The following is a 25953-nucleotide window of genomic DNA, read 5'->3' on the forward strand; positions in this document are numbered from 1 at the left end:
ACTTCAGGATCTTGCCTAGTTCTTTCATAGCTGCCCTTTCTAGTCCTGGTCTTCTGTTTCTTGACTACAGTCTCCATTCTGATCAATGTTTGATCCAAAGTATAGGAGAACTTTATTTCTATTATATCATCATCTACTCTGAATTTACGTAAACCCTTTGTGGTAATTATTTTTGGTTTATTAATGTTCCAACAGTAAGCTTGCCATAGCACTTTCTTCCTTGGCTTTTCTTTATAGTTATTCCAAGTCTTTGCTATTTTCTGGCAGTAGTATGGTGTCATCTGCATGTCTTGGATTGTTGATATTCCTTCGCTCTGATCTTCACTGAGTCCAAACATACTCTGTGTGTGATATTTTTGCATAATGCTTGAACAAATAGGGTGATACAATGCAGCCTTGCCTGACCCACTTTCTGATTGGGAACCATTCTGTTTCTTCATATTCTGTTCTAATCATGGCCTCTTGTTCTGCATACAGGTTATGCATCAGGACACAACCAATTCTTTAAGAGCAATCCACAACTTTTTATGAACTATGGGTCTGAACAGACCACCCTAAGGGGTGGCCTGCAGCTGCCTCTTTCTTCACCAGATTGGGGCCACAACAACCGCACGCCATAGCCCAGTTCTGGCCTTTCCATGGTGCAAAAAGGAGCCGCAAAAAGTGGCTCCTATTTGCGTTGCGGAAAGGGTGCAATAGCAACCGTTGCCGTTGCTTTTAATAATAATAATAATTTGTTTTATTTATATACCGCTATTCCAAAGATCATAGCGGTGAACAGCAAGTAAGCTAATTAGCAAGTAAGCTAATTTGCCCCCAACAGTCTGGGTACTCATTTTAGCGACCTCGGAAGGATGCAAGCCTGAGTCGAGCTTGGGCCCTTTAGCTGGTCTTGAACTCGCAACCTTGTGGTTTCGAGTGAATGGCTGCAGTACAGGCATTTAACCACTGCACCACCAGGGCTCCTTTTGGGCATCCTTTTGGCACTGCATCATCTGTATGCAGTGCCAGGGGAGTGCCGTGATGCTAACAGCATGTGGTGGGGCATATGGCATCACGCTGGCATGGAGGCGGGGTGTGCGTCCTGCGGACACCACACCCCCACTCCGCCTCCATGCCGGTCTTTGATGCCAGTCTATACAGCCCCTATGCAGTCAAAGGTCTTGCTATAGTCTATAAACCACATGCCAATGTTCTTCTAGTATCCTGTGGTTCCCTCCATTACCTGACATATGGCTATTAGTATTGACTGATGTATTGTAGGTTGTGGTATTGGCTTTGTGCTGAATCTAAGCTTGATCTCAAAAGGGAGCGAATGTTATTCCATTTTGAGTACATTCGCACAACTCAATAAGCCAAGGGTGTGCAGAACCCCTGCCTTGCTGTGCATGCTGCTTACTTTCTCCCACTTGCAGCCAAAGCAGCTGAAACAAACTACAGAGCTTTGCTGTAATGTTTGTTTATTGTCTTGTGAGAACCTAAACACAGCTCCGAGCAAACCATGAACGCACTTAAAAAAACAAACACCATGGAGTTGTCTCTGGTTTGTTGAGAAAAAAACAAACAAGAGTTATAATTTGTGTTGCAAACAGGAGTAGTTGGACTCGTCTCCCCATCTGAGCATGCTGCTCACCTGCAGTAGGGCAGGCTTCATACAGATCCCCTGTTTTACCATGCTTACCAAACATGCACAGCATCTTGGTTCCAGGCAGTTGAAAGTCCGCATGTTAAAGAGAGGAGTGGAAGATCTGGTTTCTGAATCTTAAGTATGTCAGTACACATGATTTTACTTTGCTTCTTGGCTCCAACTCACTGGTTATTGAAGGAGATGTTGTGGCTGGAGCAGTTGCTCATAGGTATTTTAGGCTGATTTTGCCTTTTGTGTCATTGCAATAAAAGGATATTAATAAAAACAAGAACAGGGAGGAGTTGCCCAAGTGTTGGTGGAATGTGACTTATGAAACTGCATGTCCTGTGCTTCTGAGATCATTTTTTTAATATAGCACAGAGTAGAAGATTATTTGTAAGATTTCTGAACTCAGCATCACAGATTTTCCCTGAGAAGTATTTCATTAGTATAGACAACATAGTGGAAGGAAATCTTGGGGTTTGTTCATTTATTAATTCAGGAGTGTGTATAGACTACTTTATAGCTTTCTCAGACCAGCACAGGATCACACTTTGATGCAGTAAGGTGTTAAGAAAATGTGTAACTTGGAGCTGTGGTTAGTTTCTCATTCAGTGGGCCAGTCTTCCCCAGTGGCTAACCTAGCTTGGGTTGATAATCAGTTTAATCCAATGCATTTGGAGGACATCAAATTGGGTTGGAGAAAGGTATGGCCATCCTGCATATGTTGCTTGTGGAACACTATTAAACCGTGTGAAAAGTAGAAGGAAGCATAAAGACAGGATGTATCTGTCACATGAGTTCTCTGGCCCTTTCCTGTTCTCTGCCTAGCCATGCCAAGTGAATGGAAAAAACAATTCATACAGTAGCTGAGTTGTCCTCTTGAAGCAAAAACATCAAAGCAACCCTGTTGCACCTTAAAGACTACCACATTCATTATAGCATGAGCTTTCATGGCCTGCAGCCCACTTCATTATATTCATGAAGCATTGCCCTAAGTTGTACTGTATGTAAACAGTATATATGATTATGGATGGGATAGTAGATTGAACTCAGAGTGAAATTAAATGCAAGAGGAGCTGGCATGGATTAGGCTATGAGCATTGGCTGTTCACAGAACTGTTGCTGATAACACAAATGTCCTGGCATTATTGAAAGCCATAGAGTAGGCTATATATTAAAATGGGAGATAGATAGATAGATAGATAGATAGATAGATAGATAGATAGATAGATAGCATCATGTATCCCACCTTTCTCAAATGAGAGTCAAGGCTATTTTCTAACACAAACCTCTCTTTAGTTGTGTACTTTCCACTATTCTGACAGATTTTTGGAGTCGGGTTGCAGGTTGGAACCTGATTTGACTCCAGAGTGCTGCATGCCATCCTGTAAATGCACTCCAAGCGGATGAGAAGCATAACTGTTGGAGGCAAGTCACAACACTTATTTCAATTAGCTTTCAATCGCCCAGAAGAATTGAATGTAACCTTGGTCTAATCTGGTAGATGTGATGGCTTTTATTATGTGGAATCTATTTTATTTGGAGAATAATGCTTGAATGCTTATCTGGTTTTCAAAAGGAAAGTGGGATATAATTGTGAACCAAAATTATAAGGCACCATAACAGTGCTTGAGGATGATTCATAGTTTGCTTCCCTCGCTTCCTTATTCTCTAATTTTTGCTACACCTCTCAGTGGGAGCTGTGAATAGGTGGAACTCCTTAAAAACAGAGAGTACACTGATTTCATTCCAGGCTGGTGCATTAGGATTAATTACAGTGTTCTTTTTTCATGCACAGAGGTTATTGAGCACTAAATGCATCACTTGTCTATGGTAGGTTGGCCCTTACATGAATGAGGATCATCTGAAACACAATGTGATTCTGTGCCTTTTGCAGGAATCCTTATAATGATATGTGTGCAATGCTCTCAAATTGCATCTGCCTCAGAGAACACTGTTTAAAAAACTGTGGTTAAGGTGTGTTTGTATGTACCTTCCAGTCACCTATTGACTTATGGCACCCCGTGCATTTCATAGGGTTTTCTGAGGCAAAGAATACTCAGAGGTGGTTTTGCCAGTTCTTTCCTCTGAAATACAGCCTAAGCACCTGGTATCAATTGGCATATCTTCTTTTAAACAATTCCAGCTCTGAAAGCTCCAGATCCCTTCTCATCTTGAAAGGTAAGCAGGGTCAGGCCTGATTAGTACTTGGATGGGGGAATACCAGGTGCTATAGGCTTTGTTTCAGAGAAAGACAATGGAAAACCACTTCTGAGAATTCCTTGAAGAGTATTTATTCAAGGAAGAAATGGAAGAGCCTAACAAAAGCCTTTGATGTTCATGAAGTTACATAAGTTGACAGGTGACTTGAAGGCACACACTTCACTTTATACCTGTTAAGTGTTCTCAGTTGCTACACACTTACTCACAATATATTGGAAGTTTTGTAACGTGTTTCCATCATCAAAGGACCAGCCATCTGTTGCTCATCTACATGCTGGCTGGGGGTGGAGGGGGGAATTGCAAGTTGCAGTCTAGAGCAGTAACATTGCCAGGTCCCCCCCCCCAAAAAAAAAGTTTGAAATGTTAATTATTAGTCATTATTAGAAGTAGTGGTGATATTGTGTCATAATAGAGTTTTTAAAATGCCCCTCTCTTGAATGACCTGGAAAGGAGACTTTATTCTCTTTCCAGTCTCTCATCCCACCACTAACTCTGCCTCCGAGTGTAGGCAAAACACTGTTACAGGATACTAAATGCTGCACCTAAGTCAAAGAAGAGAAGAATGGAAGCAGGTACCAGGCAGGAGGAGTTTTCATTCTCCCCTTTCCTTGGTATACGTGCTTTAAGAATGATACCTATAAACATGTATTTGCATACTTGGTTTCAGGAACAGGCAATATTCTTTGGGACAACACTCCTCTTTAGGTTGTGGTCCCTGGCCCATTGCCAATTCCTGGAAAGTTTCCAGGTAAGCAAACAGTTCCAGCCCAAATATACAGGTCCCTGACACACTGAAAAAAATAATCATGTCCCCTTCCCACCCAACCCCATCACATAGCCTGAGAAGCACTACACTGAGAGACTGGGCTGCCCAGCAGTTGGACAGCCTGTGTTGTCCACTGTCCTACAGTGGAGAAACCAGCAAATAAGTGGTGTATAGATTGATCTTCTGCAACCCCACCCAAAACAAGCTAGTAAAGATATGAGCCAAACCTTAAGGTTTCCCACTCCTGGGGAGGCTTGGTGATCTCTTTCTCTTGTGGATCCTTGTCTCAGCTGCTTAGTGGCTTGGTGTCCCCTCGATAACTCAGAATTATACCTCAGGCTCCAGGAGATTTTTACTCCCAGCTTCTTTTTCCACTACAGTGGGCCCTTGGTATTTTCTGGGGTTTGGTTCCAGGAGTCCCCGTGGATACTAAAATCTATGAATGTGTAAGTCCCATTTACAATGTTGTAGTAAAGTAGAAAAATCAAGGTTTGCTTTTTGGTATTTTTGTTCTAATAAATATTAATGAAGGTTAGTTGAATCCATGGATGCAGAATCTGTGGATGGAGGGCCAACTATTTTCCTGGGGTTGGAGCCTGCCAAAAGGGCAAAAATCAGCTCTTATACCATCCACAGTTTCCTGTTACCTCTGCTACAGATGTTGGGATAATGGTGGCAGGTAGAGGTAGCTTAGAAATAAGATCTACAAGGTCATTTTTTCTTAAAGCTTTGCAATAGCTAGCCCATGGAGTGGTGGAAACCAGAGTTAACTAACAGGGCTAAATGCCATCATGGAGTGATGATGCTTAGCAACTAAGAGGAGCCCAAAAGTTTATTTGAAGGAGTTTTGTTCCTTCAGTCCTGAGCAGCTGTGTCTCTCCATGTGTCATTGTAACTAAGTCAGATCTGGTTTATGGAGCTCTTGGTTTGGACTGAATCATTCAGAAGCTCTTGTGAACAGTAGATATGTGATATGATTTCTGGAATAGATTCCTGAATACTCAAAAGTGCTATACTAAGTACGTACTTAGAGCAGGGTATCTTCAAAGGTACATATCTCTACAAGAGTAAATCAGCAGTGGTTTTGGGTAAGGTGTATTAACAGGTCCCTCCATTTCTGAAGAATAACATGTTTCAGCTCTTACAGAGTGTTCCTTGTAAATGCTAAATGCGCTGGGGACTTGAAATAAATGCATCAGCTTCTGCTAAAATAGTTGAGGATCAGGTTAAATGAGTTGGTAATATAAGTTTATATTTAAAAGGAGATTGTTTAAAAGGAGAAATGGCTGCTGATCAAACTATAAAAGCTGCCTGCCTGCCTTGTCATGCCTTTAATCAGGGGCAAGTATTATGTGGCTTGCAGGCACATTGCAGCCTTCCAGAGATCCACCACCAATGAGTCTCTCAGAGCTCTCAACACCCCAACACATGTTTTCTGGCTGAAAATAAAATTGTTTTCAGAATGCCTTGACTGCTGTTTTTTCAGGGGGAGGTACAAAACAGGAAGACCACCATCCCAATATCACTTCTGGTCATTCAAAATGGTCCTGAGACATAGTGTAATTTTTGGAAATCATTTCAGAGCATTAAATTTGTGAACACCTTGTGTTAAATATTTTATTCTAAAATGCCTATTAAAGACATTTAAAAGAAAATAGTCCATGACTGGACAGACAGATAGACACTTTTTTTTTGCAGGAAAAAGAAACTTCTCCCAATTTTTTCTTAGTTTTTTCACCCAGGCCTTTGCATCTCTAATTTTGCCACAATTTTGGTCCCTTCTGGGCCACTTTAGGCCCAGGATAGGTCTTTTTCCCCCAAAGGTAAGCGACCCCCAAAATTGCTCAGGATAGAGCATTCAGCTTCTCTCCTCCTCCCCTCAACTTTTTCTCTTTCTCTGTTAAGCATTAGGGATAAGTAGAAACCTGTTCTTTAAAAAGAATGGACAATGGAGAGATTTTCTGAAGATCAGATTTCATACTTATTGCTTTGAAAAGCAAATTCATATAGACTTTTGAGAACAAGCAGTTGAGCGGGTGAGACCTTTTGTTGAAACAGTTGATAGTGTGTAAATATATATGATTTGTCTTGCTATCTATAAAGCACACAAGCAGGTTAGGGAATGGGAAGGAATTTATTCAGTCAAAAGCTTCTGTGAACTTACCTGGCTTACTTCCCTTAAGGAGAAGTAGCAACTTGTTGGAACAGAGTGCTCCAGTCACAAATATGAGCCACAAAGGAGTGGCACTTTGTGACACAGCATACAAAGAAGAGAAATCCCATGATGGTTAAGCCTTTTGGTCTGGTTGCAGCTCACATTGTCTGTATGCCAGCCCTCATATTCAGTCTCGTCTTTTGATAGATGCAATACCTGTATAACAGTTTGCTCCCTCATCCATGTCAAAGACAGTTTGCAAGCTGAAGGGAGAGCCATGGAGCTGTGGAGGATTACTGTTATTACCCTCTCCTAGTGAACACGAACAGACTTTGGAAGGGGCACCTTTTGGACTATAACACCCATAATCTCCATTTGGCATTCCCAGTGGCCCATACTATCTGGGCATTCTGGGAAGTATAGTTCAGGAAATAACTTCTCCAAGCTGTGGATTTTGGCTACATTTGTACTTATTCAACCATTGGTTTCCCCAAAGTTTTTTGTTTTTGTGTGCCTTCAAGTCATGGTGACCTTATTGTGGGAGTGAGGCTGACTGTGTGTCATGTAGTGGTTTTCCATGGCGTACAGGGATTGGAACCCTCATATCCAGAACCATATTCCACACCACCACAATGGTGATAAGTTATGATTTTCATTAGAGAGCTGGTGTCTATGTCCACATACCATGTTCATAGATCTCCCAAGTATGAAACTAAATCTGAAGCACTAGGTTTAGGCAGCTTATCCTTAAATACAATTGGCTGCTTGTGAGAGCCTTTTCTAGGATTGGTTAGGTGGCTTTTTTTCTGCAGTCCTTGGTACAAGATGGCTTTCTCTGGTAGCATTTGGATTGTTGCATTTACTCCCTATACAACTCTTTCTACAGGTATATGCTTTTCTGTTTCTGGCCAGATATGAAACTTAACTCCTTGGGATGTTTACAGATAATTGATGGGAATTGAAACTTACCTAGAGGAAACAAAACAGACAGATAGGAAGTGGCTTCAGTGAATTCCCAAAGACTTCTCCCAGATCTGTAGGGTATATCCCTTTATGTTCAGATTTGATGTATTTAATAGATATACTCAAGAGCTCTGCTCATTTAGTTTGCTATAGTTGAGATGCTATATGATAAAAGAAAAAAGGCAAGACAAGCAATCACTGCATTTTGGAAGATGCCTTTTATTGGTTTCTAGAAGGTTCAAAATGTTTTGTTGTTGTTTTTACTGATGCAAGATTTACATCAGTAAAAACAAGTTGACATGGCAAGTTGGCATCCCCCCACCCTACCCCCAGTGTGCCAAGAACAGATACCATGTTTGTATGGTATCATTATTTAATTTCACATGTGGCAATTGTTAGTTTTGAATAAAAAGTTTGCAGAAACACGTTGTTCTTCTTTTTTGTGGTGTATGAACCCATCCGTATGCTTTCCATGTTATTTCTGCCTCTGGTATTAAAGTGCCTGTTAATGAAATAACATCTTGGAACACATCTACTTCATTAACTGAGGTATATGTGTATTTTGAACAGAAACACATTCATAAAATCTAAAAATAATCCTGTCCCAAGGTGGAAAGTGAGAGGAGTTGTCCAGTTCAGGGGAGAGAAGCACATGTTTTGCATGAATTCTGTGTGCCATGGTCCCTTGAGTTTCATAAAGCTGAAAGTTTTAGGCAATGGCATGAAATAGACAAAGGGTCTAGTAGTCCTTGGGGACTGGGAACCATTGGAAAACCTCCTGAGTTGTCATATTTCCTTTTTCTCCCCAGTTTTCTTCACAAACTCTGAAAGACGATAGATTCTGGATTATTTAATGTGTCCACCTATTTTTAAAAAAAGTTTCCTTGGCAGTTGAGGTTTTGCTTTGCAAGACAGTGCTGACTGCTCTTTCTGGCTCTCATTGTTCCTCGACTGGCGCCATTGTGTAATATATAGATGGTGGTTTTAAACATCTGGTGTTGGTTACCAGGTCAGGCAGTTACTGGAAATCTATTACTGCAGATAAAAAAATTCCTAGTTTTTGTGACATGGTGTGAATAATATTGAAAATAGAATCAGAAAGATTTGTTTTCAGTTCTGTAAATGTTACATCAGAAGTCATATCACAATGCCTCAAAGATACTTTGTTTTTAGAGAACAGTTCCTGCCCTCTTTGATCTCTGTTTAGTTCACAGTTACTTGTTAAAGGCACAAACCATAATAGATACTGTGTTGTCTGAAAAAGGCTTGTAAACAATACTTTTCAATGAGGACCAATCACAAGTAATAAATAAGCCTAGGTTGTATATAATGTCAAGCTAAAAATCCTAGTCTTAAAGGCTGGGATATGCATGCATCAAGCAAGCCTGACTTTACTTTTGTCCTAACATGAGTGGACTAACAAGGATTCATTGTTCAGCCAGAGCTTTCCATCATGACAAGGGGTCTGGAAACTAGGATTAATATGCATTCAAGAAAACTAGATATCATACTTTGGCTCCCAATCCTAGCTTGTTTGCAAGCATCTAATTATAATTCCATGTTCACACATCATGGGACACTATAGTTAAATATTTCCCTGGATTGTTCTGCTGCTTACTGAAAGAGAAGCATGAAGCAATGATAAAATGTTGTATGTGCAAGATTTTTGGTTTAGTGTTAGATTGAATATCGCCTTCAAGGCCAGCCCAAGATATTCTGCTGGATGAAGCCCAGGGTAGAATGATGCTTTCCCAATAACACGTTATTCCATGTACAGAAGTAGACTAGACTGGCAATTGAATTTGGCTGTTCTGGTGATGCTAGAATACTTTCTGCTACTGTGCTGTTCAAACTATCTGACATGGCAAGTTGGCATCCCCCAACCCTACCCCCAGTGTGCCAAGAATAGATACCATGTTTGTATGATATCATTATCATATTCTCAGTTTCCTAGAGAGCTTACCATAGACTGTCACCCCATGATTCATGGACTGGCACCAGCTGTGGTCCAACATGTTGAGCAGCACTATTGTCACACCTGAGGGCAGAGCTAGTTAGAGTCTAACAAGTAGTTAGAGCCCAGACAAGAAGCACAGGCTCTTTGGCTCCTACTTATGACTTCATTTCGACTGCATGTGTCAGCCTTATGTTTATGTGTAATGAATGTTCCGTCCCCTCCCATTATGGCTATTCCCAGTTCAGGGTGCCCAAGGTATGTGTGGGTTCAGTACTGAGTGACAAAAGTCCAGAAAAGTAGCCTGTTATATCAAAAGCAACTGTCCCAAAGGATGTCCAGGACTTCACAAATTAATTGTAATATTTGGAATTATGTGTTGTGAAACACTTACATGGTGTTTGGTTTTAAAGTTTTTAAATATCAAGTTCTATACTTGGGTCCAAAGCTATATTGTTGCTACTTTAATTGATGGTTTGCTTGGTTGTCATTTCAGGTGTTTGATGCTGGAGAGTATTTTGGGATAATGCAGGTGGAAGAGGCAGAGGAGGAATCAGGGATTGATGAAGAAATAGAGGAAGAATTCAAAAAGAAATCAAATCCTGGCAATGAACTTTGCTACAAAGTAATAGTGACAAATGAAAATGGACTTCAAGCATCAAGCCCTGATAGGTGAACAAATCTGAATGCTTAAAATAAATAAGTTTTTAAATAATTTTAACTACAGTGCACCCGTGTTATATGCGGCTTTCAGCATACGCTGAAAGCCACGCTGGGAGGAGGGGTGGCATGTCCCATAAGGAGTAATGGGGTGCGCACCCGTGCCACCACGCCACTGCGTGCACGAGCCTCATTCATTTAAATGGGGCTCAAACACAGGCGGAATTCTCTTTACGCAGGGGAGTCTGGAACGGATCCCATGCATAAAGGAAGGGCAGACTGTATATTTTAATACTTGGAAGCAGATTTGAAAGTTGTGGTGTCTTTATGCGTGTGGTGTTTTTCAAAGTATGGGAGGAGAGTTCCCAGCCCTAAAGGAGACAGCAGTGGATGAGATCAATAGAATATGTGATTTTATCCTGCATGCACTCAGCACAGAAAGCTGAGTTGTTTCAAAGATTTTACAGAAATGGGTTTTGAGGAGGATAGGTGTCATTATATGGGTGCTCTGAAGGGCATGCAAGACAGGAGGGAGGAAAAGATGGAGTCTGTATCTTGGAGTTAGAAACCCTGGATCTTACATCTTGGAGATACGAAGGTCACAAGATATAATCTAAATATGAGGGTAAGAAAGGGGAGAGTGCCAGTGCGATGAAAGTTTTGAAAATAAGGATAGAATCTGGGTGCATGTGGTTAAAACAAGGTATTTAAAAAAGCAGTTTGGGGTGTTTTATATCAAAGTGACAAGAGAGAGGAATGATTTTGCTGACAGTCCTGGGCAGAGGTGAAGAGGCCAAGTTGAGGCAATGGAATTCCAGTGAGGAAAATGCTGTAGTCATGGTGAGGTGTGACCAGAACATGAACCAGAGCTTTCGCGTGGAAGCAGATGGAAAGGGATATATTTCTTGTAGAAGGAGAAGCAACACTATTTGGTGTTGCAGTGAATAAAGGAGTCAAAGTTAAACAGCCAAAGCTTCTTTTATATTTTCATGGGTTGGGGGGGGAATGTAGGATGGTATCGCTATCCTATTTTAGATTAGTTCTTGCTAATCAAAGTACAGTGGTGATTATAAACTACAGTTTGTGTGATGCATTTTGTTCTTACGTGACAACATGTTGTCTTCCAAGCATTTTTCTGATTGACCATGCCTGGACGTACCGTATCGGACATGCCCGCCAACAGCTGCAGCAGGTCCCTGGTCTGCTTCACAGAATGGCCAACTTGATGGGAATAGACTACCATGGGGAAGTGCCAGATGAAAGAGCTATTGATCAAGTGTTGGAGGAAATGTGGAAATACAACCAGACCTACCAGCTGTCATGTGGGGTATGTCCATAATAGCACTTCTGTAAACTGTTTTTGGATATTGCAGAGACAATGAAATAATGATCTTTTGAAAACATTTCCATCTGGGAGGTAATGACACAGTCTCATAGAATGAGATTTCTATGGGAATTCTGTGGTAGAGGAAATTCATCTCCCAAAATATTGTTTCCATTTAGTTTATTTTTCTTGTCCTGTTATATTTCAGCAGGATATGCTGAAGAAGGACAAGGAGAAATTCAGACAAATATCTTTTCTTTATAATAGTGGTATTTTAACTTGGGAGGAAAGTGGTATTACTGAGCATATACACATACACAAAGCACACACATTAATTTTAAAGGATGCGAAATAAAAATAAATAAATAAAAAGAATGAACACTAAAAACTTTAACAGAACACACAGAGATGTCAATTGCCAAAGTTTAAACTTTGGCTTCAAATGCATCCAGATGGATCTTGTATAGAATGAATTGGGGGAATGCCATTCTATGGAGATTTTCTGTACAATAATTAATAGTGTGCAAATTGAAATTAGGAAAGCTAAAAGGGGAAGGTGTCATGGTCCAACCAATCTTTAATGTTTTTTGTTGGGTAGGTATATTGTGGTATTCTGTACTTAATTTTAAGTATTTGCATACTACCCTTCAATCATATTCCAAATTGGTTTACCCAAAAAAGGAAAACAATAATTGAAACACATATTTAAAAGTAGCTAAAGTACACAAATTTTGTAAAAGCAAGACAAAATGATCACCAGGATTAAAATTGCTTCCAAAAAGCTTGACCAAATAAAAATGGTTTTATCTGTTGCTGAAAGAACATTGAAACAGGCATTAGGCAACTTGTCTGACAGCATCATCTTATAATTCAGTCAGCACCAGTATCTTCCTGGCAACCCTCCACCTTGCCTCTGATGGAGGGGGCACCCACAGGAGGCTCCTCGTTGGAAGATCTGAATGTATTACTAGGTTCAGAGACAGGTGGGCCTTTAAATATCCTGATTGTAAATAATCCGGGACTTTGAAGCTCAAGATTTTCACTTCAAATTAGGTGTGGAAGTGGAAGAGGAGTCATAGAATGCATACAGATTCCCAAACTCTGGTCCTCCAGGTGTTTCGGTCTTCAACTTCCAGAAGCCTCATCCATCTTGGACAGTGGTCTAGGATTGTGGGAGCTGAGGTCCAAAACTCCCGGAAGCCCCTAATTTGGGAATTACTGGTATAGCTGATAACAGACTAAAACACAAAACAAATCTAGCAGAAAGTGCTGTTGGAGAAAACCTCTAGCAGAAAGTGAAGTTTGAGTACTTTGGGAGATGGGGAAGTCCCAGGGGTAAGTAGGTGGGGGTAAACCTGCATTTTTTTGCCTGTGACAGGAATAGCATGCATTCTGTTAGAGTCCCAAATACAAAAAGGTTGTGGCTTGAGATTTTCCCATGATGGAAGCCTAGTGCTAGCTGCCCATGTGTGAGTCTGATGGGCTACAAATTAAATAAATAAAATAGAAGCACATTCTTAAGAAAGGATCTGCTGATTACACATAGTCGCAGCAGGTTTGCTGCATATGCATTTGATATTCAAAGAAAATGTTCACCGATTGTTGAGGAAGCCTGCTTTAAGGCTGCACTGAAACATACTGTGTGAAATCATAGTAGGTTGGCTGAAGGCATTTGCTGTTTTGCGTCTGTACAATTAGCTCCTTAATTGTCAGTGTAGAATGCTTTCTGATATAACCCTTATTCTGCCCATGACTGAGTGTGTTCTTCTCATCTAGACGGCAGAGGACAAAGTCTCAGTATGGTACATTATGGATGAATTTGGATCTCGAATTCAGCATTCAGACGAGCCCACTTTTGCGACAGCACCACTATTTTACATGCCACAGGAAATGGCTTATACTGTTCTCTGGCCCTTAAGAGACCTTGAAACTGGCGGTAAGTGTACAACAGATATGTTCTTGAAACAGGAGGGGAGTGGATTATGTCTCTGGTTCTCAAGTGAGAGACAAGTCAGGGTGCCAAGTTTGAACTATCTCAGTAAGCAAACCCAAGACAGATATGCATGCACAAAATTCTTCTGATTAGTTGGACAGTTAGTGATAGGAATTCATAACATCAAACTGTAAGTTGATGACAAATGTTTGGAAATGCCTTTATATGTACTTCATTTTCTTACAGAGGAAGTGACCCGTGACTTTGCCTATGGGGAAACTGATCGTTTACTCAGGAGGTGTCGACTGTTGCCATGGGTATCCAGTGACACTCTAGATGTCAACTATTTCACACCAGAGCCATCAGACGATCACTACCAGGTACCTTTTACCCAGATTGCTTTATTGGAGAGAGCAGCTGCACTAATTTCTGTACAGATTTTGTACAGAAGCACTTCCTTCACACAAGGACATTGATCTCTTCTTTTCATTTATGGATGGTATAACTTTGTATGTCACTTTCTTTTTAAGCTTAGGTGGAAAATACAGTGACATGAAAGAGCCTTCACATAAGGTATATAGCTCAACATGCATCCAGATTAGTTGTACACCTAATCTCGTCTCTTGAAATTAAATTTACAGTCTCTAGATTCTTAAAATAAATTTGAAGAGCTAGTGCAGTAACATACTGTTAAAATTAAAGTTCTTATTTTTAAGAGTTAAAATGTAGTATGGATAAAAGATGTTAGCATAGATATATAGAAGAAATCACTTGAAATACTGTGTGGGAATACCTCTTACTCCACACTATTTCCACACTAGTCAAAGACCATACCCTTAAAGTGATTTATCATTGTTATTTCACACCACTTTGTCTGAGATATGTAAATAAACAATTAAAGTTGTTGAAGAAATTGTAACAACATAGGTACTTACCTACAGATGTAGTGTGACTGTCTATATGTGTTTAGCTTTCGGTTTGGCTTATTTACAAAAAGAAATAATAAGAGCAGCCAGGGTATAACAGTCTTCCTAGCTTTAGGTTTACTCATTTTTAGGCAATTAATGGTAAAAGATCTCACTGAAAATATACACAATAGAATCTGGATTTATACCAGATAATCTATAAAAATAGTTTATAAATGTCTTGTTTGCATCTATAGGCTGTGTGAATCACGACACCAGTATTACGTTTCTCCTTAGAGCTCACAATAATCTATGGAAAAATGTCAGTGTATCTTTATTAGTACAATTGTAATTTTTTAAATGAGAAAAACTACTGAATAATCTCAGGTAAAATACATTTAAGTCAGTAGCCTGAATAGAGCTCAGGAATAGAATTGTGAGACAGCCCAGAAATAGTTATTTAGTTAAAGTTAAAGAATATGCAAAGTGTTGTGTCAAAATTGATTGTTTAGTATCACAAATGTATGCGATTTCTGTTACTTGTTTGTAACATGCATGTCAAAGGATAGCATTTACCTGGTGTATACCATGTTGAATTCAGATGAGCACACATCAAATCAGGCTACAGTCATGTTCTTATCAGCCTTGACTAATATAATAGTGGGAAACCTTCAAAGACTTGACTCCCTTGGGAACAGTCTTTTGAGGATAACAAGTGAGGTCAGAAAGAGGATGCTTGGGAGAAGTAGATTAGCCTCCAGGAGGGATAAGACTGGATCAGTTGCAGAGAGAGCATGTAATTACTAGGCCAAAGGACCAAAGTTTTCCACCTCTGGTTCTGTCCTCTGAACAAACAAGCCCTCTGGTGTAAAAACCTTCATAACTTGTGGGATTTGTTGTCCTTTTTTTTTAAAGGCAATCTTAAATGAAAACAAGGAAAAACTACCTGTCTCAATAAATCTTCCTGTTTATAACAAGGATAAAATCTTCAAGTAAGTATTACCAGTGGTTTTCTATACAATAAACATTATTTCTGTGCCTCTTTTTCAACAGTTAAATGTCCAGCTACTCAGGGAGAAATGGGATTCCAGTTATGGGGTTCTCTGATATGGAACCTTGGTCCCAATTGCCCCATCTCAGCTATACAATGGATAGTATGGTGATGTGCAGAAAAGAAAGGAGACATTCTGCTCTTAAAATATTGTAGCAGAGAGGCTTATTAATGCATAAGATATATTAATGAATCATCAGCACTCAGTACACAAAAAAAATAACAGGAACCAGTAGGTAGTGCACTCGAGAAAGAAACATTGATATTAGGCCTTTGCTTTCTTATTTGCATTGGCTTCCAATCAGTTATTTCAAAATATTTCAACCTTTAAAGCCTTAAAGGATTTCCCTGAAGGATTGTCTCCACCCATATTTATTTTCCTGAAGCCTGGCATTGTCTTCAGAGGCTCTTGCAAAAATGAAATGAAGTGGGTGGGTGCGTGGGTACAAATGTAAAGGCATTTTCATTGGTGGCACCCTGTTTGTGATAAACCCTCCAGAGAGACTCACCTTTGTGATCTAAGAGATTACTCATTTTTAAAAATATGCTTTAGTGATTTTTAGACCTTTGACACTGCAGTTGCTAAGTTTAATTTTGAGGATATTTAACTTGTTTTCAATTCTCGGGGCTGGTGTATTCTTGATATTTTATAGTTTTCAATATTTTTTTACTCCACTCCAAGAACATAGTTAATGGGTGTCATAAAATGCTGTAGAAACTACTTGGGAGAATTAGCAAAACTGTGGGGGAAAGTGAGGGTGGAAATGAGTCATTTCAGAGCAAGGAAAACATTGCAAAGCCTGCAGTGTTTGGGTATGTACAGGTTTTGTGAGAGAAGCTAACTGCTTGAAAACTAGCAACAGCTGCAACATGTGTTGCTTCTAACACACCGGTATGGATGCACATTAGGTTAAGCACAAGTATATGATTGGGTTTTTTGGCTGTTGACCTGGCAAACAGTTGTAGTAACATACACGGAAGGCTTTTCTCCTCTCATCTTTTCTACCAGATGTGAAACAGTGCATGGTGAACACTAGGTTAATTCAACCCTCCCCCCTTTTTTTCTCTTCACCACAAACTAGATGTGCACACCTGCATTCTTGTCCATATGAGAAAAAGTATGCTTGCTGCTTGAAAAAATTATCTATTTAAAAAGTCCATGTAGATGTTCTTAAGCTACATGACAAGAACTCTGAATGCATGCCTATGCCTGTTTTCTTGTAAATTAACCAAAACCATGAACTGGAGTCATAATTGTGGGTGTGATCAAGCAGAAATCTGAGTGAGTCTTCCTCATCTTAATAATAAAGTATTGTGAGCAATACTTCAAGGGATGTCATGTAGAAGATGTAGAAAGCTTGCTTTTTGCTCCAGTGACTAGGACAAAAACCAATGGATTCATCTCATAAGAAAAGAGATACCACTTAAATGTTAGGAAGAACTTCCAGTGGTAAGAACTATTCGGCAGTAGAATGGACTGGCTTAGAGGGAGAATGGTGGAGGTCTTTTAAACAGAGGTTGGATAGCCATCTTTCAAAAATGTATACCCCCATGGCACATTGTTGGACTAAGTGGTTCTTGTGTGCTCCTTCAGCTCTGTGCTTCTGTGAACATGATCCTATGTCAAATTTCTCATGAGATTTTTCTGTGGGTGGTTGACCAGTCTTAGGGCCCCAATTCTAGGAATAGGCTATGGTTCCACAAAAAGGCAGTTTTCAAATCTGAGAAATAAGCATCCATTTTTTAGATTAATGCTATGGAGCTCCACTGGGGAAATTCAGTTTACGCTGTTAGAATTTCAGTGTACCTTTTGTTTCCTTTCATTATATTTTTCTCACTTCCTTCCCTTTTTGCCAGAGTTTACACAGATCTCCAACAGGTACTTCAGAATCTGAAACACCCTCGTTTTGAATTTACGGACTCTGAGCAAGAAGCAGATATTCTCTACAACTTCTCTCACTTCAAAGATTACAGGTTACACAGCTATTTCCCTGCAAGTAACAATTTTTCTTACCTGTCCAATCTGCATATATTTGGCCATGGAGCTTTCTTTTTTAATTGCCTTCCTTCACTTCTAGGAAACTAAGTGAAGAAAGGCCTCATGTGATGCTGAATCAATTTCCCTGTGAGAATCTTTTGACAGTAAAGGATTGTCTGGCATCCATCTCAAGGCGAGTTGGAGGCAGTGAAGGACCAAAATGGCTGCCTCGTACTTTTAATCTTTATACAGAGTTACCACAGTTTATCAGTTTCTTTCAGCAGCGTGAGAGAAGGTGAGTACATTTCTTACACAGTAGTAATTACTTAAATTCCATTATCTCTAACATTAATTTTCAGTTTAATATACCAGACATTTTACAAGCTTATTAGCCCAAAACACACTGCAGAAATAATCCAATTTGAGACCACTATAAGTGCCCTGGCTCAATGCTAAGGAATTCTGGAAACATTAGTTTTGTTACATATTTAGCCTTCTCTGTTAGAGCTCTGGTGCCACAACAAACTGCAGATCCCAGAATTCCCTAGGTCTCAGCCAGGGCACTTAAAGTGGTCTCAAATTGGATTATTTCTGCAGTGTGTATAAAACCATCCATATTTTTTTTTACACAGGGCAAGTTCTTTCACCTTGCTTACGGCCACCTATGATGCATTTGAAACAGTTCTCAAAATGGACCTCATGAACTGCTGGTCAGAAACAAATGGAAATTATTATACTCTCCAGTGCCCCTATTTTGAGCTTTTGGAGAGCATTTTACTCCTTAGATTTTTATTAACTTGTTCAGTGCTTCTATTGTTGGATTGAGGGCATTGAAATTGCATAGAACAAATATTTTAGCCTTCTGTCTTCCAGTTTCCTTCACAATGCTACCATCTTGGGCACACAGTCTGAAAATAACATTGTTGTGAGCAACAATTAGTGGCCTTTTATTAAAATACTTATTACTTTTTATTACACTATTACAGTTCAATTTGGCTTTAGGCCTAGTTGTTGGAGTCTCAGGGGAGCATCTTGAGGATTAAAGAGGATGTACTTGCACTGAAGTTCGATTAAGGCAAAAGATACCTGGTTGATTTAATTGGTTGATAGTCTTGAAAACTTTGGATTTTAGAGCAGCCTTTCATAATTTGTGACCCATGCAGCCCACTAACTTTGCCTTTAGACCCACTCCAGATATCAACAGATGTCTTGTTTTTGAAGTCCCAGTCACTCTGTCCATTGGTATGTTTTCAGCCATTGTGTCAGGCACCATCTCTTGAAAAAAGAATTAAAATGGGGAATAAAATACAGCAGCTGCTTGGTTTAGTGAGGCACAAGTTGCATAGCTTGACAGAAAGTATCCTTGCCTGAGGGGAAATGTTTTTGTTCAAGCATTAAATGAATCCATATCTACCATCTCCTCCCTTCCTTCCCTCAATCTTATTGCAGAGGTGAAGACAACCATTGGATATGCAAACCATGGAACCTAGCCAGGAGCTTGGACACACACATCACCAAAAGCCTTAACACCATCATCCGCCAGAGAGAGAGCATCCCTAAGGTCAATACAAGCAAGCCTTGTAGGCATGACCATTTATTTTCTGGAAGAAATTGATATAGCTCTTGGTTCCTTTTTCCCTTTTCAAAAAGTTTTAAACGTTTTTGCTGCAGCATTAGTTTGTTTTTGCTGAACTCAGATTGAAATTTGACTATGGCATTCCAGCATGTGAAATGTTTTCCAAAAAGCTCCTTGCAAGGCAGCTCTCTGTACTTTTAGGAGAGCAATAAAACTTTGGCATGGCAGTTTTTGGCTGTTTTGGCAGCTCACTGCTTTGCAGTGAAGCAACATATCCTTCAGCAAGAAGTTTATTGCTCTTGCTTCCTTGACTAGTAATTAAGCTTTCAGCATGTTTTTATGTGTACTTTTTCCAATTCTAGTATGTAATAACAGTTTTTGATAGAGAAGGCAAGCAATGTAGCCTAGTTCTTCAGGATCATAAACCAGGCTCCAAAAATTACTGTGTGGCGTAAGTTCTTGAAGTTACAATGTGTAGGTATATATTTCTAAAATTTCTGCACAATTTGATGCATGTTGACTCAGATACAGTTCACTGTGTTCATCTGACTTCCTCTAAGATAAGTGTGCATAGATCTATATCCTTAGGGGGAGGAAAGGAATCAAAATGAAATCAGACCAGAAACTATGAAGCATGTTTAAGTTAACACATTACAAGAAATCATGTTAATTTTCCAGGATCTTTCCTAGCTTTCCAGGGTAGTGTCCATCCAGTCTTACTGGCATAGGAAAGGGAGAGCAATCTCTACCTCACATGTGCTTTGTAGGTATCAAGGACAGGCCCTTCTCAGTAGTGGTCTCAGTTAACAGAATTAACTCCCTGCCGAGATCTGATCAGCACTTCCACCCTCCCATCTTTAAGCAGACTTTGAAAGCTATTTTAAGTCTTTTGAAATTCAAAACCCCATATTGCTGAAGAATGACTGGTAGGCATTGGGAGGAAAATAGTCTCCCTACTTTGGGGTATGGAGGCTTGAGCCTCTCAGTTTTGTTGGTAGTATTCACATAGTTATTGCTTGTAAGCTGCCTTGGAAGCATACTATTGTTCCAAAGACTGGGTGCAACATAAAACCTTGTTAAATTGTCTGCCCTGCATAATTATTTTCTTCCGTTTCAGGTGGTGTCTAAGTATATTGAGAACCCAGTACTGTTTCATCTTGAAGATGTGGGTCTGGTTAAATTTGACATTCGTTACATTGTTCTGCTGCGATCTGTTAAACCACTCAGACTGTATGTTTATGATGTCTTTTGGCTACGGTTCTCTAATCGGTAATGTCCATTTTCTCAGCATATTAAGAAGATTTGAACTTCTAGAATTTCTGAATTTCATGGGTAATGTGCTTTCCCTGTCTTATTTTTTAAAGGCCATTTTCCCTTGATGATTTGGATGACTACGAGAAGCATTTTACTGTCATGAACTATGATCCTGCTGTATCTTTAAAACAGGTGAGTAAATGATACAGGAAAAGGAGACCTTGTCCTCCACTAAGAATCAGTGGCTGGCCTAAAAGAGTGTGCTTTAAGTTATATGTTACCCTTCAAGCCCTTACCAGTTTAGCTGGTGACATGTTCTGAAGGCAAAGGCTGAAGCAATCCATTCACTGCTGAACCACCAAGAAAGCCCTATATAGGTCTCCTTGATCTCCCTAATACATATAAGCAAATATTCAGCTAGCTGAAAAAGGTGAATTTGTCTTTGAGGAAGCAGGGCCATAATGATAATTCCTTAAGGCCTCTTCCCATAGCACAAACTTGATGTACAAATGATTGTATACTTCATTTTTCACTAGAATTTTTTTTTTGGGAAGGGGGATGGGACTCTTGGAATATTTTTACAACATAGTGTATGACATGAGCATTAGTAGCCCTGAGACTTACAGGGAAGAAAGTAGCCAGCTGAAGAGGGAAGGGAGGTGGCTGGTTAGCTGCTGAGGTGCTTTTCACAACATGCAGGAACTCCTGCTGGAATAGGATCTCATTACTTGGTTTCCCATTATAGCCTCATACAAAAACAGACCTCTAGAGAAGGCTTTTCTGCAGTACAGGGAGTGGAAAAGAATGCAGAGACATCTGCTGAAGGTTTGGCAGATTCAGGACCACTTGCAATATGACTGATTCCAGGGCTAGTGCACACCAATGTGATAACTGAATGTGTTGTCACCTGGAAGGGCTGTGGTGGGGACATGATGAACTGTTGTGACCTCCCACCCTCATGCTACCTTGCTCGCCTGTTGGCCACCTGCTTACCAGCTAGACCACTACAAGGGGGTGGTGCTGCATCCTCTAGAAGTCAAGTTTAGGACCTGACCCTGGGGAGAGGGAGGCTGCAGCTTTCACAGTGACCTATTTAGGATCTGGTGCAGATGTTGGGCAAGCAAGAAAGCGAGGTGATGCACTTTCTTGCTCGCCCACCAGCCATGCCAGTCCAGCCAGGTGTATCACCCAACCAGGTGTACAACCCTCTCTGAGTAGGCACTCCCCACACCCTCCCAGTGACAGTCCTGGTGCACAATTTTAGCAGTTCGTCCTTGAGGCAGTTTGAGGACAGGGAGAAAGCCAAAGGAATAGTAGCACTTTTGGTACGTTTTACAAGTGAGTGTGGCTGTGGGGATTGCAGAGACAGATGTTGTTGTTGTTGTTGTTGTGTGCTTTTAAGTCGTTTTGGCAACCCTAGGGTCAGACATAGGGGGTAGGATTGACCACCTGATCTTAAATTATGCTTGATTGACTAAATGGTGTTTCTTTTCCAGATCCACTATAATGAATTTATCCCTCTCTTTGAGAAGCAATATCCTGACTGTTCTTGGAAATCTGTTGAGGTAAGACACTGCTGATTCAGTGATACCTCTCTCTCTCCATTTTCCCCTCCTTTTGACAGAAGGTTCCTAGGGCTTCAGTTTTCATCTGCTAACTGGTCATGATAACCTTCTGCACACCATGTTATGCCACCTCCTGCCCACAAAATATCTGTTGTTGGTTTTTTAAAAGTAATCTTGCTATGCTAGTAGGAATTTAAAAAGTTGTGGGGGAAATGAGGAAAAGCCTCAAATTTCCTGTAATTACCAAAACATCATTTGGATCTCAGGGAAAAAAGTGATCATTATATTTCCTGACCTCTTTAACTAGTCTGGATGAACCCCAAGTCTAAATATCATATTTTGGTCAAAATCATTTCATATGTATGCTTTTTAGAAGAAAGAGAAAAATACAGAAATCAAAAGTGTGTGTTCAAGAGGGCCCTGAAGCAGGGTGAGATTGGATCATAAACCTTACTACATATTTTTATTTTAGGCTCATTGGTTGGTGCTACTCTTAAGTGGTAGTCCTTTGTGCTGTTCACTAGTGAGTTTCCAGGAAAGAAAGACACAATGGTAGTGAATGGAAATAAATATGGTGCCAGTATCTGGCACACGGGAAAAAATTATAATACACACAGAAAAGAGAGCCTGAACAGCACTTTGAAGACAAACACTCTAAACTACAGTGTGTATTCCTTTCTGTTGCTCATTATTAAAAGTACTTATGTTACTTGTTGTTAGCACGTTACTTTATAGTTCCTTGCTAGATTTTAAAAATACAAATATCCCTCAAAATGGCAGCTGCAAAATCAAGAGTTCATAGCTAACATTAGTCATCATGCTAAAAATCCCAAGTCGTTACTATACTCGTTAACAAAAAATAGTGTTGATCATATTATTGTTACTTGTTATCCAGGCTCCGATTTCGGCTCTCATTTGCATGGGGTTGTAATGATTTGTATGGTATTAACAGCCACTTCTATTGTATTTGCGACTTTGTCATTAGGAAAATATTTTTAAGGCCTTTGTGGAGTTATTCCAAGCTGCTTGTGCAAAGCCTGCGCCACTTGGCATCTGTGACTATCCATCCTCACGAGCTGTCTATGCCATTGACCTGATGCTTAAGTGGGAGACATCCAGTGATGGTAACTAATGAATTCCTGTTTCCATCCTTTGGTTAACTTCATAGATAAAGATAGAACTATTTTGAAACTTGGAAATCTGGAAATCCTTTTTTATTGGTACCCTATAGAACTATATGGAGGTAAAGATGAATGCTCCCTTTCTCTTTTCAGCATTCACTGGGATCCAAGGGTGCTTCCTTTATGGGGATGAATTTAGAAGGCTCCTTCCACTTTTAGTCTTTCTCATATACCACAAAGCTATTTTTGAAGGGTGATGATAGGTTCTGGACTAGTGCAGAAAGGAATTTTTGAGCAGGAAGTTAAAAACAGGATCTCTATGGCTCTAGCTTATGTCTAGAATGTATGACCATTTCAACGCTAGATTGAAGCTCCCATAATCATTTACTATTCCCTGTGTTGACTAGGATTGATGGGACCACATATCCGCACCACCACCATAAGGATCAGCCAAGTGTGCATCATGTCTTTGTTTAGTGAATGTGGCATCTCACTTAGATGTTGTTGTAATTCAGCTCTCTCCCCTACCTCAAAAAAAAAAAAAAAAGCTTTACATTATCTGTCTTCTAGGAAAACCATATATGCAGCCTCAGATCCTGGAGGTGAATTTCAACCCTGACTGTGACAGAGCCTGCAAATACCATCCAACTTTCTTCAACGATGTCTTCAGCACCCTCTTCTTGGATGAACCCAATGGTTGCCATGTGACCTCCATTCTCTAGCTCTGTGGCTTCACTTGGCTAATATGTGCTTCACAGTGATATATATTATATTTATATTTCAGTTCTATGAGCTGCTTATGCAACTGTTCTTTTTCTATAATGGCAACAAGGACAAATCAGTTCTTTCATATATTATCATTGTATGTGATTTATGTTCTCCCCTATTCTCCAGCTTTCTTCTCTTTCATTGCCAGCTTACTTCCACAACATATATTTTTATTGTATACTGATATTTTCAGTAGTTCATTAGCAAATCAATTTATTTTTTTCTGTCTCTGTAGTTACTGTGTTTAATTTGCTTACAAGGAAAAATCTGTATATCTTTTCCAACCTCCTTTATGATTTACTGTATTTAGGGCAATTTTAAGTCATTGTTTTTCCTAATAGAGTTGTGTTCCCACCTTTTAATTTGCTTAGTATTTGTAAAGCAAAGCATTTTATTTCAAGGCTGCAGCTGGCTCATGTGTCCACAGATTTCAGTTTTAATAAACAATATTGCAGCAAAGTGCCAGTCCCTGTCTTTCATGTAGCAGATGATAGTCTGTAATTCTAGTCTCTAGGTGATAATATATAAAAAGAGAAGGCACTGCATAATCTATGCTCCTTTTTTGCTTTTCTATTTGTATGAAAGTCAAGTATACTAGCAAGTCAAGCTCTGGGTCAAACATCTGTCTTGCCCTAGTCCCTTCCCACTTCTGCACCAGAGCTATAGGAGGGGAATCCATTCAGTATATTGGTCCAGGACCTGGAGAGCCAAAGAAGGGCCCATAAATTTCTCACAGCCCCCCTTTAACTCCCCCAAACCCCACATAACAGCCACCTTCTATTGCGTTATTTTGCAAAGGTTAACAAACATGTTGCTCTTCAGGTTTTTCCTTGGCTTTTTACTGGGACCTCTTTTTTCTAAAAAACGGACAGATCATTTCACCCTGCATTTCAATTATGCTTTCCTAATCATATTTCGAAAGCTGTTTAATTTGTTCATATTTTATCCTAACCACATTTTTCTACAAAGAAGGATAAACAATAACTTTAATATTTCATGTTATACATTATCTTTATTGTAAAGACTTCAGGATTTAAGGTCTATTTGGACCTTTAATCCTGTTCTGAAAGGACACCTCCCCTCCCCCCAAGGCAGTATTGTTCTGCTTTACACACAGTGCTTTTGGAAAGTACTGCATGTGTGTTTGTGTTCATCCTTCATATTGCTTTCCCTCCTTAATGACCTCTTTAAAAGATCTTCCAGAGCTACTCTCATGAAGCCAGGGACAGCTGGTGGGTAGATTAGTTATAGCTGACTTCACTGGCATATTTTTCCCAATCAGAATCTATTGTTTTGACATCATTTGTTTAAAGAAGTTACCTTAAATGTGAAGTAGTATGTCCATTTAGAAAACAGTAGGACTGATACTGCTGCTCCTTTAGCATCTTTCACCTTTTGGCATGGGCTGGGGGAAGAGTTTGAAGGCCAAATAAAATATCCTTCTGTGATGTTTTCTTTCCACTATTATGCCTTTTTGTCTGATAATAAACTTTAAAACCAGTGTAGCCCAGCCATCTGAGTGCCTTCTATGCTGTATGTAAATAGATTTTTTTCCTTCCTACTGCCAAACGTCTGTTAATTCTGTTTTATGGTTTCCACTTGTGAGAGAACTTCAGCCACCAAATTTCCTAATGTTAAATGTTGTTGTTCTTGTATGCCTTCAAGTCATTTCCATCTTATGACAACTATAAAGCAAACCTATCATGGTGTTTTCTTGGCAACATTTCTTCAGAGGAGCTACTGTACAAAAATTTCCATTGCCTTTATCATCTGAATGATGTATAAATCACGTCATAGGTGACAGAGCTTGGGAAAGGTCAGCTTGGGACTACAACTCTCAGAATCCACTACTTGTTGTTTGGAGGAAAGTGAGGGATGCTGTCCAAAAAAATAACTTTGTAAGCTCCACTAGGCAGTGAGACATTGCAAAACTCTGCATATGGAAGGAACACCACCATGCTGGGCAGCAGTGAATGAAGGAGTGACTAGGCTTGACACTTGCCTGAAAAGCTGCTTTCTTATCACACACCTAGGCATATTAATGCAAGAACATGCCCTGAAAGAAAGTTGCCTGGCCTTTGGGTATTTTGCATCCAACGTTATGGGTTGGTTTTTTGTTTTGTTTTT

At 39.8% G+C, this 25953-nt stretch overlaps 1 protein-coding gene across 4 annotated transcripts in view; it reads left to right on the forward strand.

Moving 5' to 3' along the window:
• Positions 1 to 25516, forward strand: part of LOC149312608 (tubulin--tyrosine ligase-like protein 12) — a 30974-nt gene extending 5458 nt beyond the window's left edge. For 2 of the 4 annotated variants that reach the window (XM_089524975.1, XM_089524976.1), the window contains exons 2-14: positions 10188 to 10363; positions 11480 to 11678; positions 13452 to 13611; positions 13855 to 13988; positions 15429 to 15505; positions 17422 to 17538; positions 17643 to 17837; positions 18992 to 19103; positions 20236 to 20387; positions 20483 to 20564; positions 21869 to 21937; positions 22923 to 23061; positions 23629 to 25516. In XM_089524975.1, the coding sequence (XP_089381101.1) occupies positions 10188 to 10363; positions 11480 to 11678; positions 13452 to 13611; positions 13855 to 13988; positions 15429 to 15505; positions 17422 to 17538; positions 17643 to 17837; positions 18992 to 19103; positions 20236 to 20387; positions 20483 to 20564; positions 21869 to 21937; positions 22923 to 23061; positions 23629 to 23780 (1764 nt within the window). In that variant the 3' untranslated portion in view covers positions 23781 to 25516. The remainder of the gene's footprint in view (positions 1 to 10187; positions 10364 to 11479; positions 11679 to 13451; positions 13612 to 13854; positions 13989 to 15428; positions 15506 to 17421; positions 17539 to 17642; positions 17838 to 18991; positions 19104 to 20235; positions 20388 to 20482; positions 20565 to 21868; positions 21938 to 22922; positions 23062 to 23628) is intronic. The other 2 variants (XM_089524977.1, XM_089524978.1) reach the window with 1 other exon arrangement.
• The last annotated feature ends 437 nt before the right edge of the window (positions 25517 to 25953 follow it).

Source organism: Sceloporus occidentalis, unplaced genomic scaffold (genome assembly GCF_023333645.1).
Source record: "Sceloporus occidentalis isolate IW3139 unplaced genomic scaffold, rSceOcc1.0.p SCAF_5, whole genome shotgun sequence".
Taxonomy (NCBI): domain Eukaryota; kingdom Metazoa; phylum Chordata; class Lepidosauria; order Squamata; family Phrynosomatidae; genus Sceloporus; species Sceloporus occidentalis.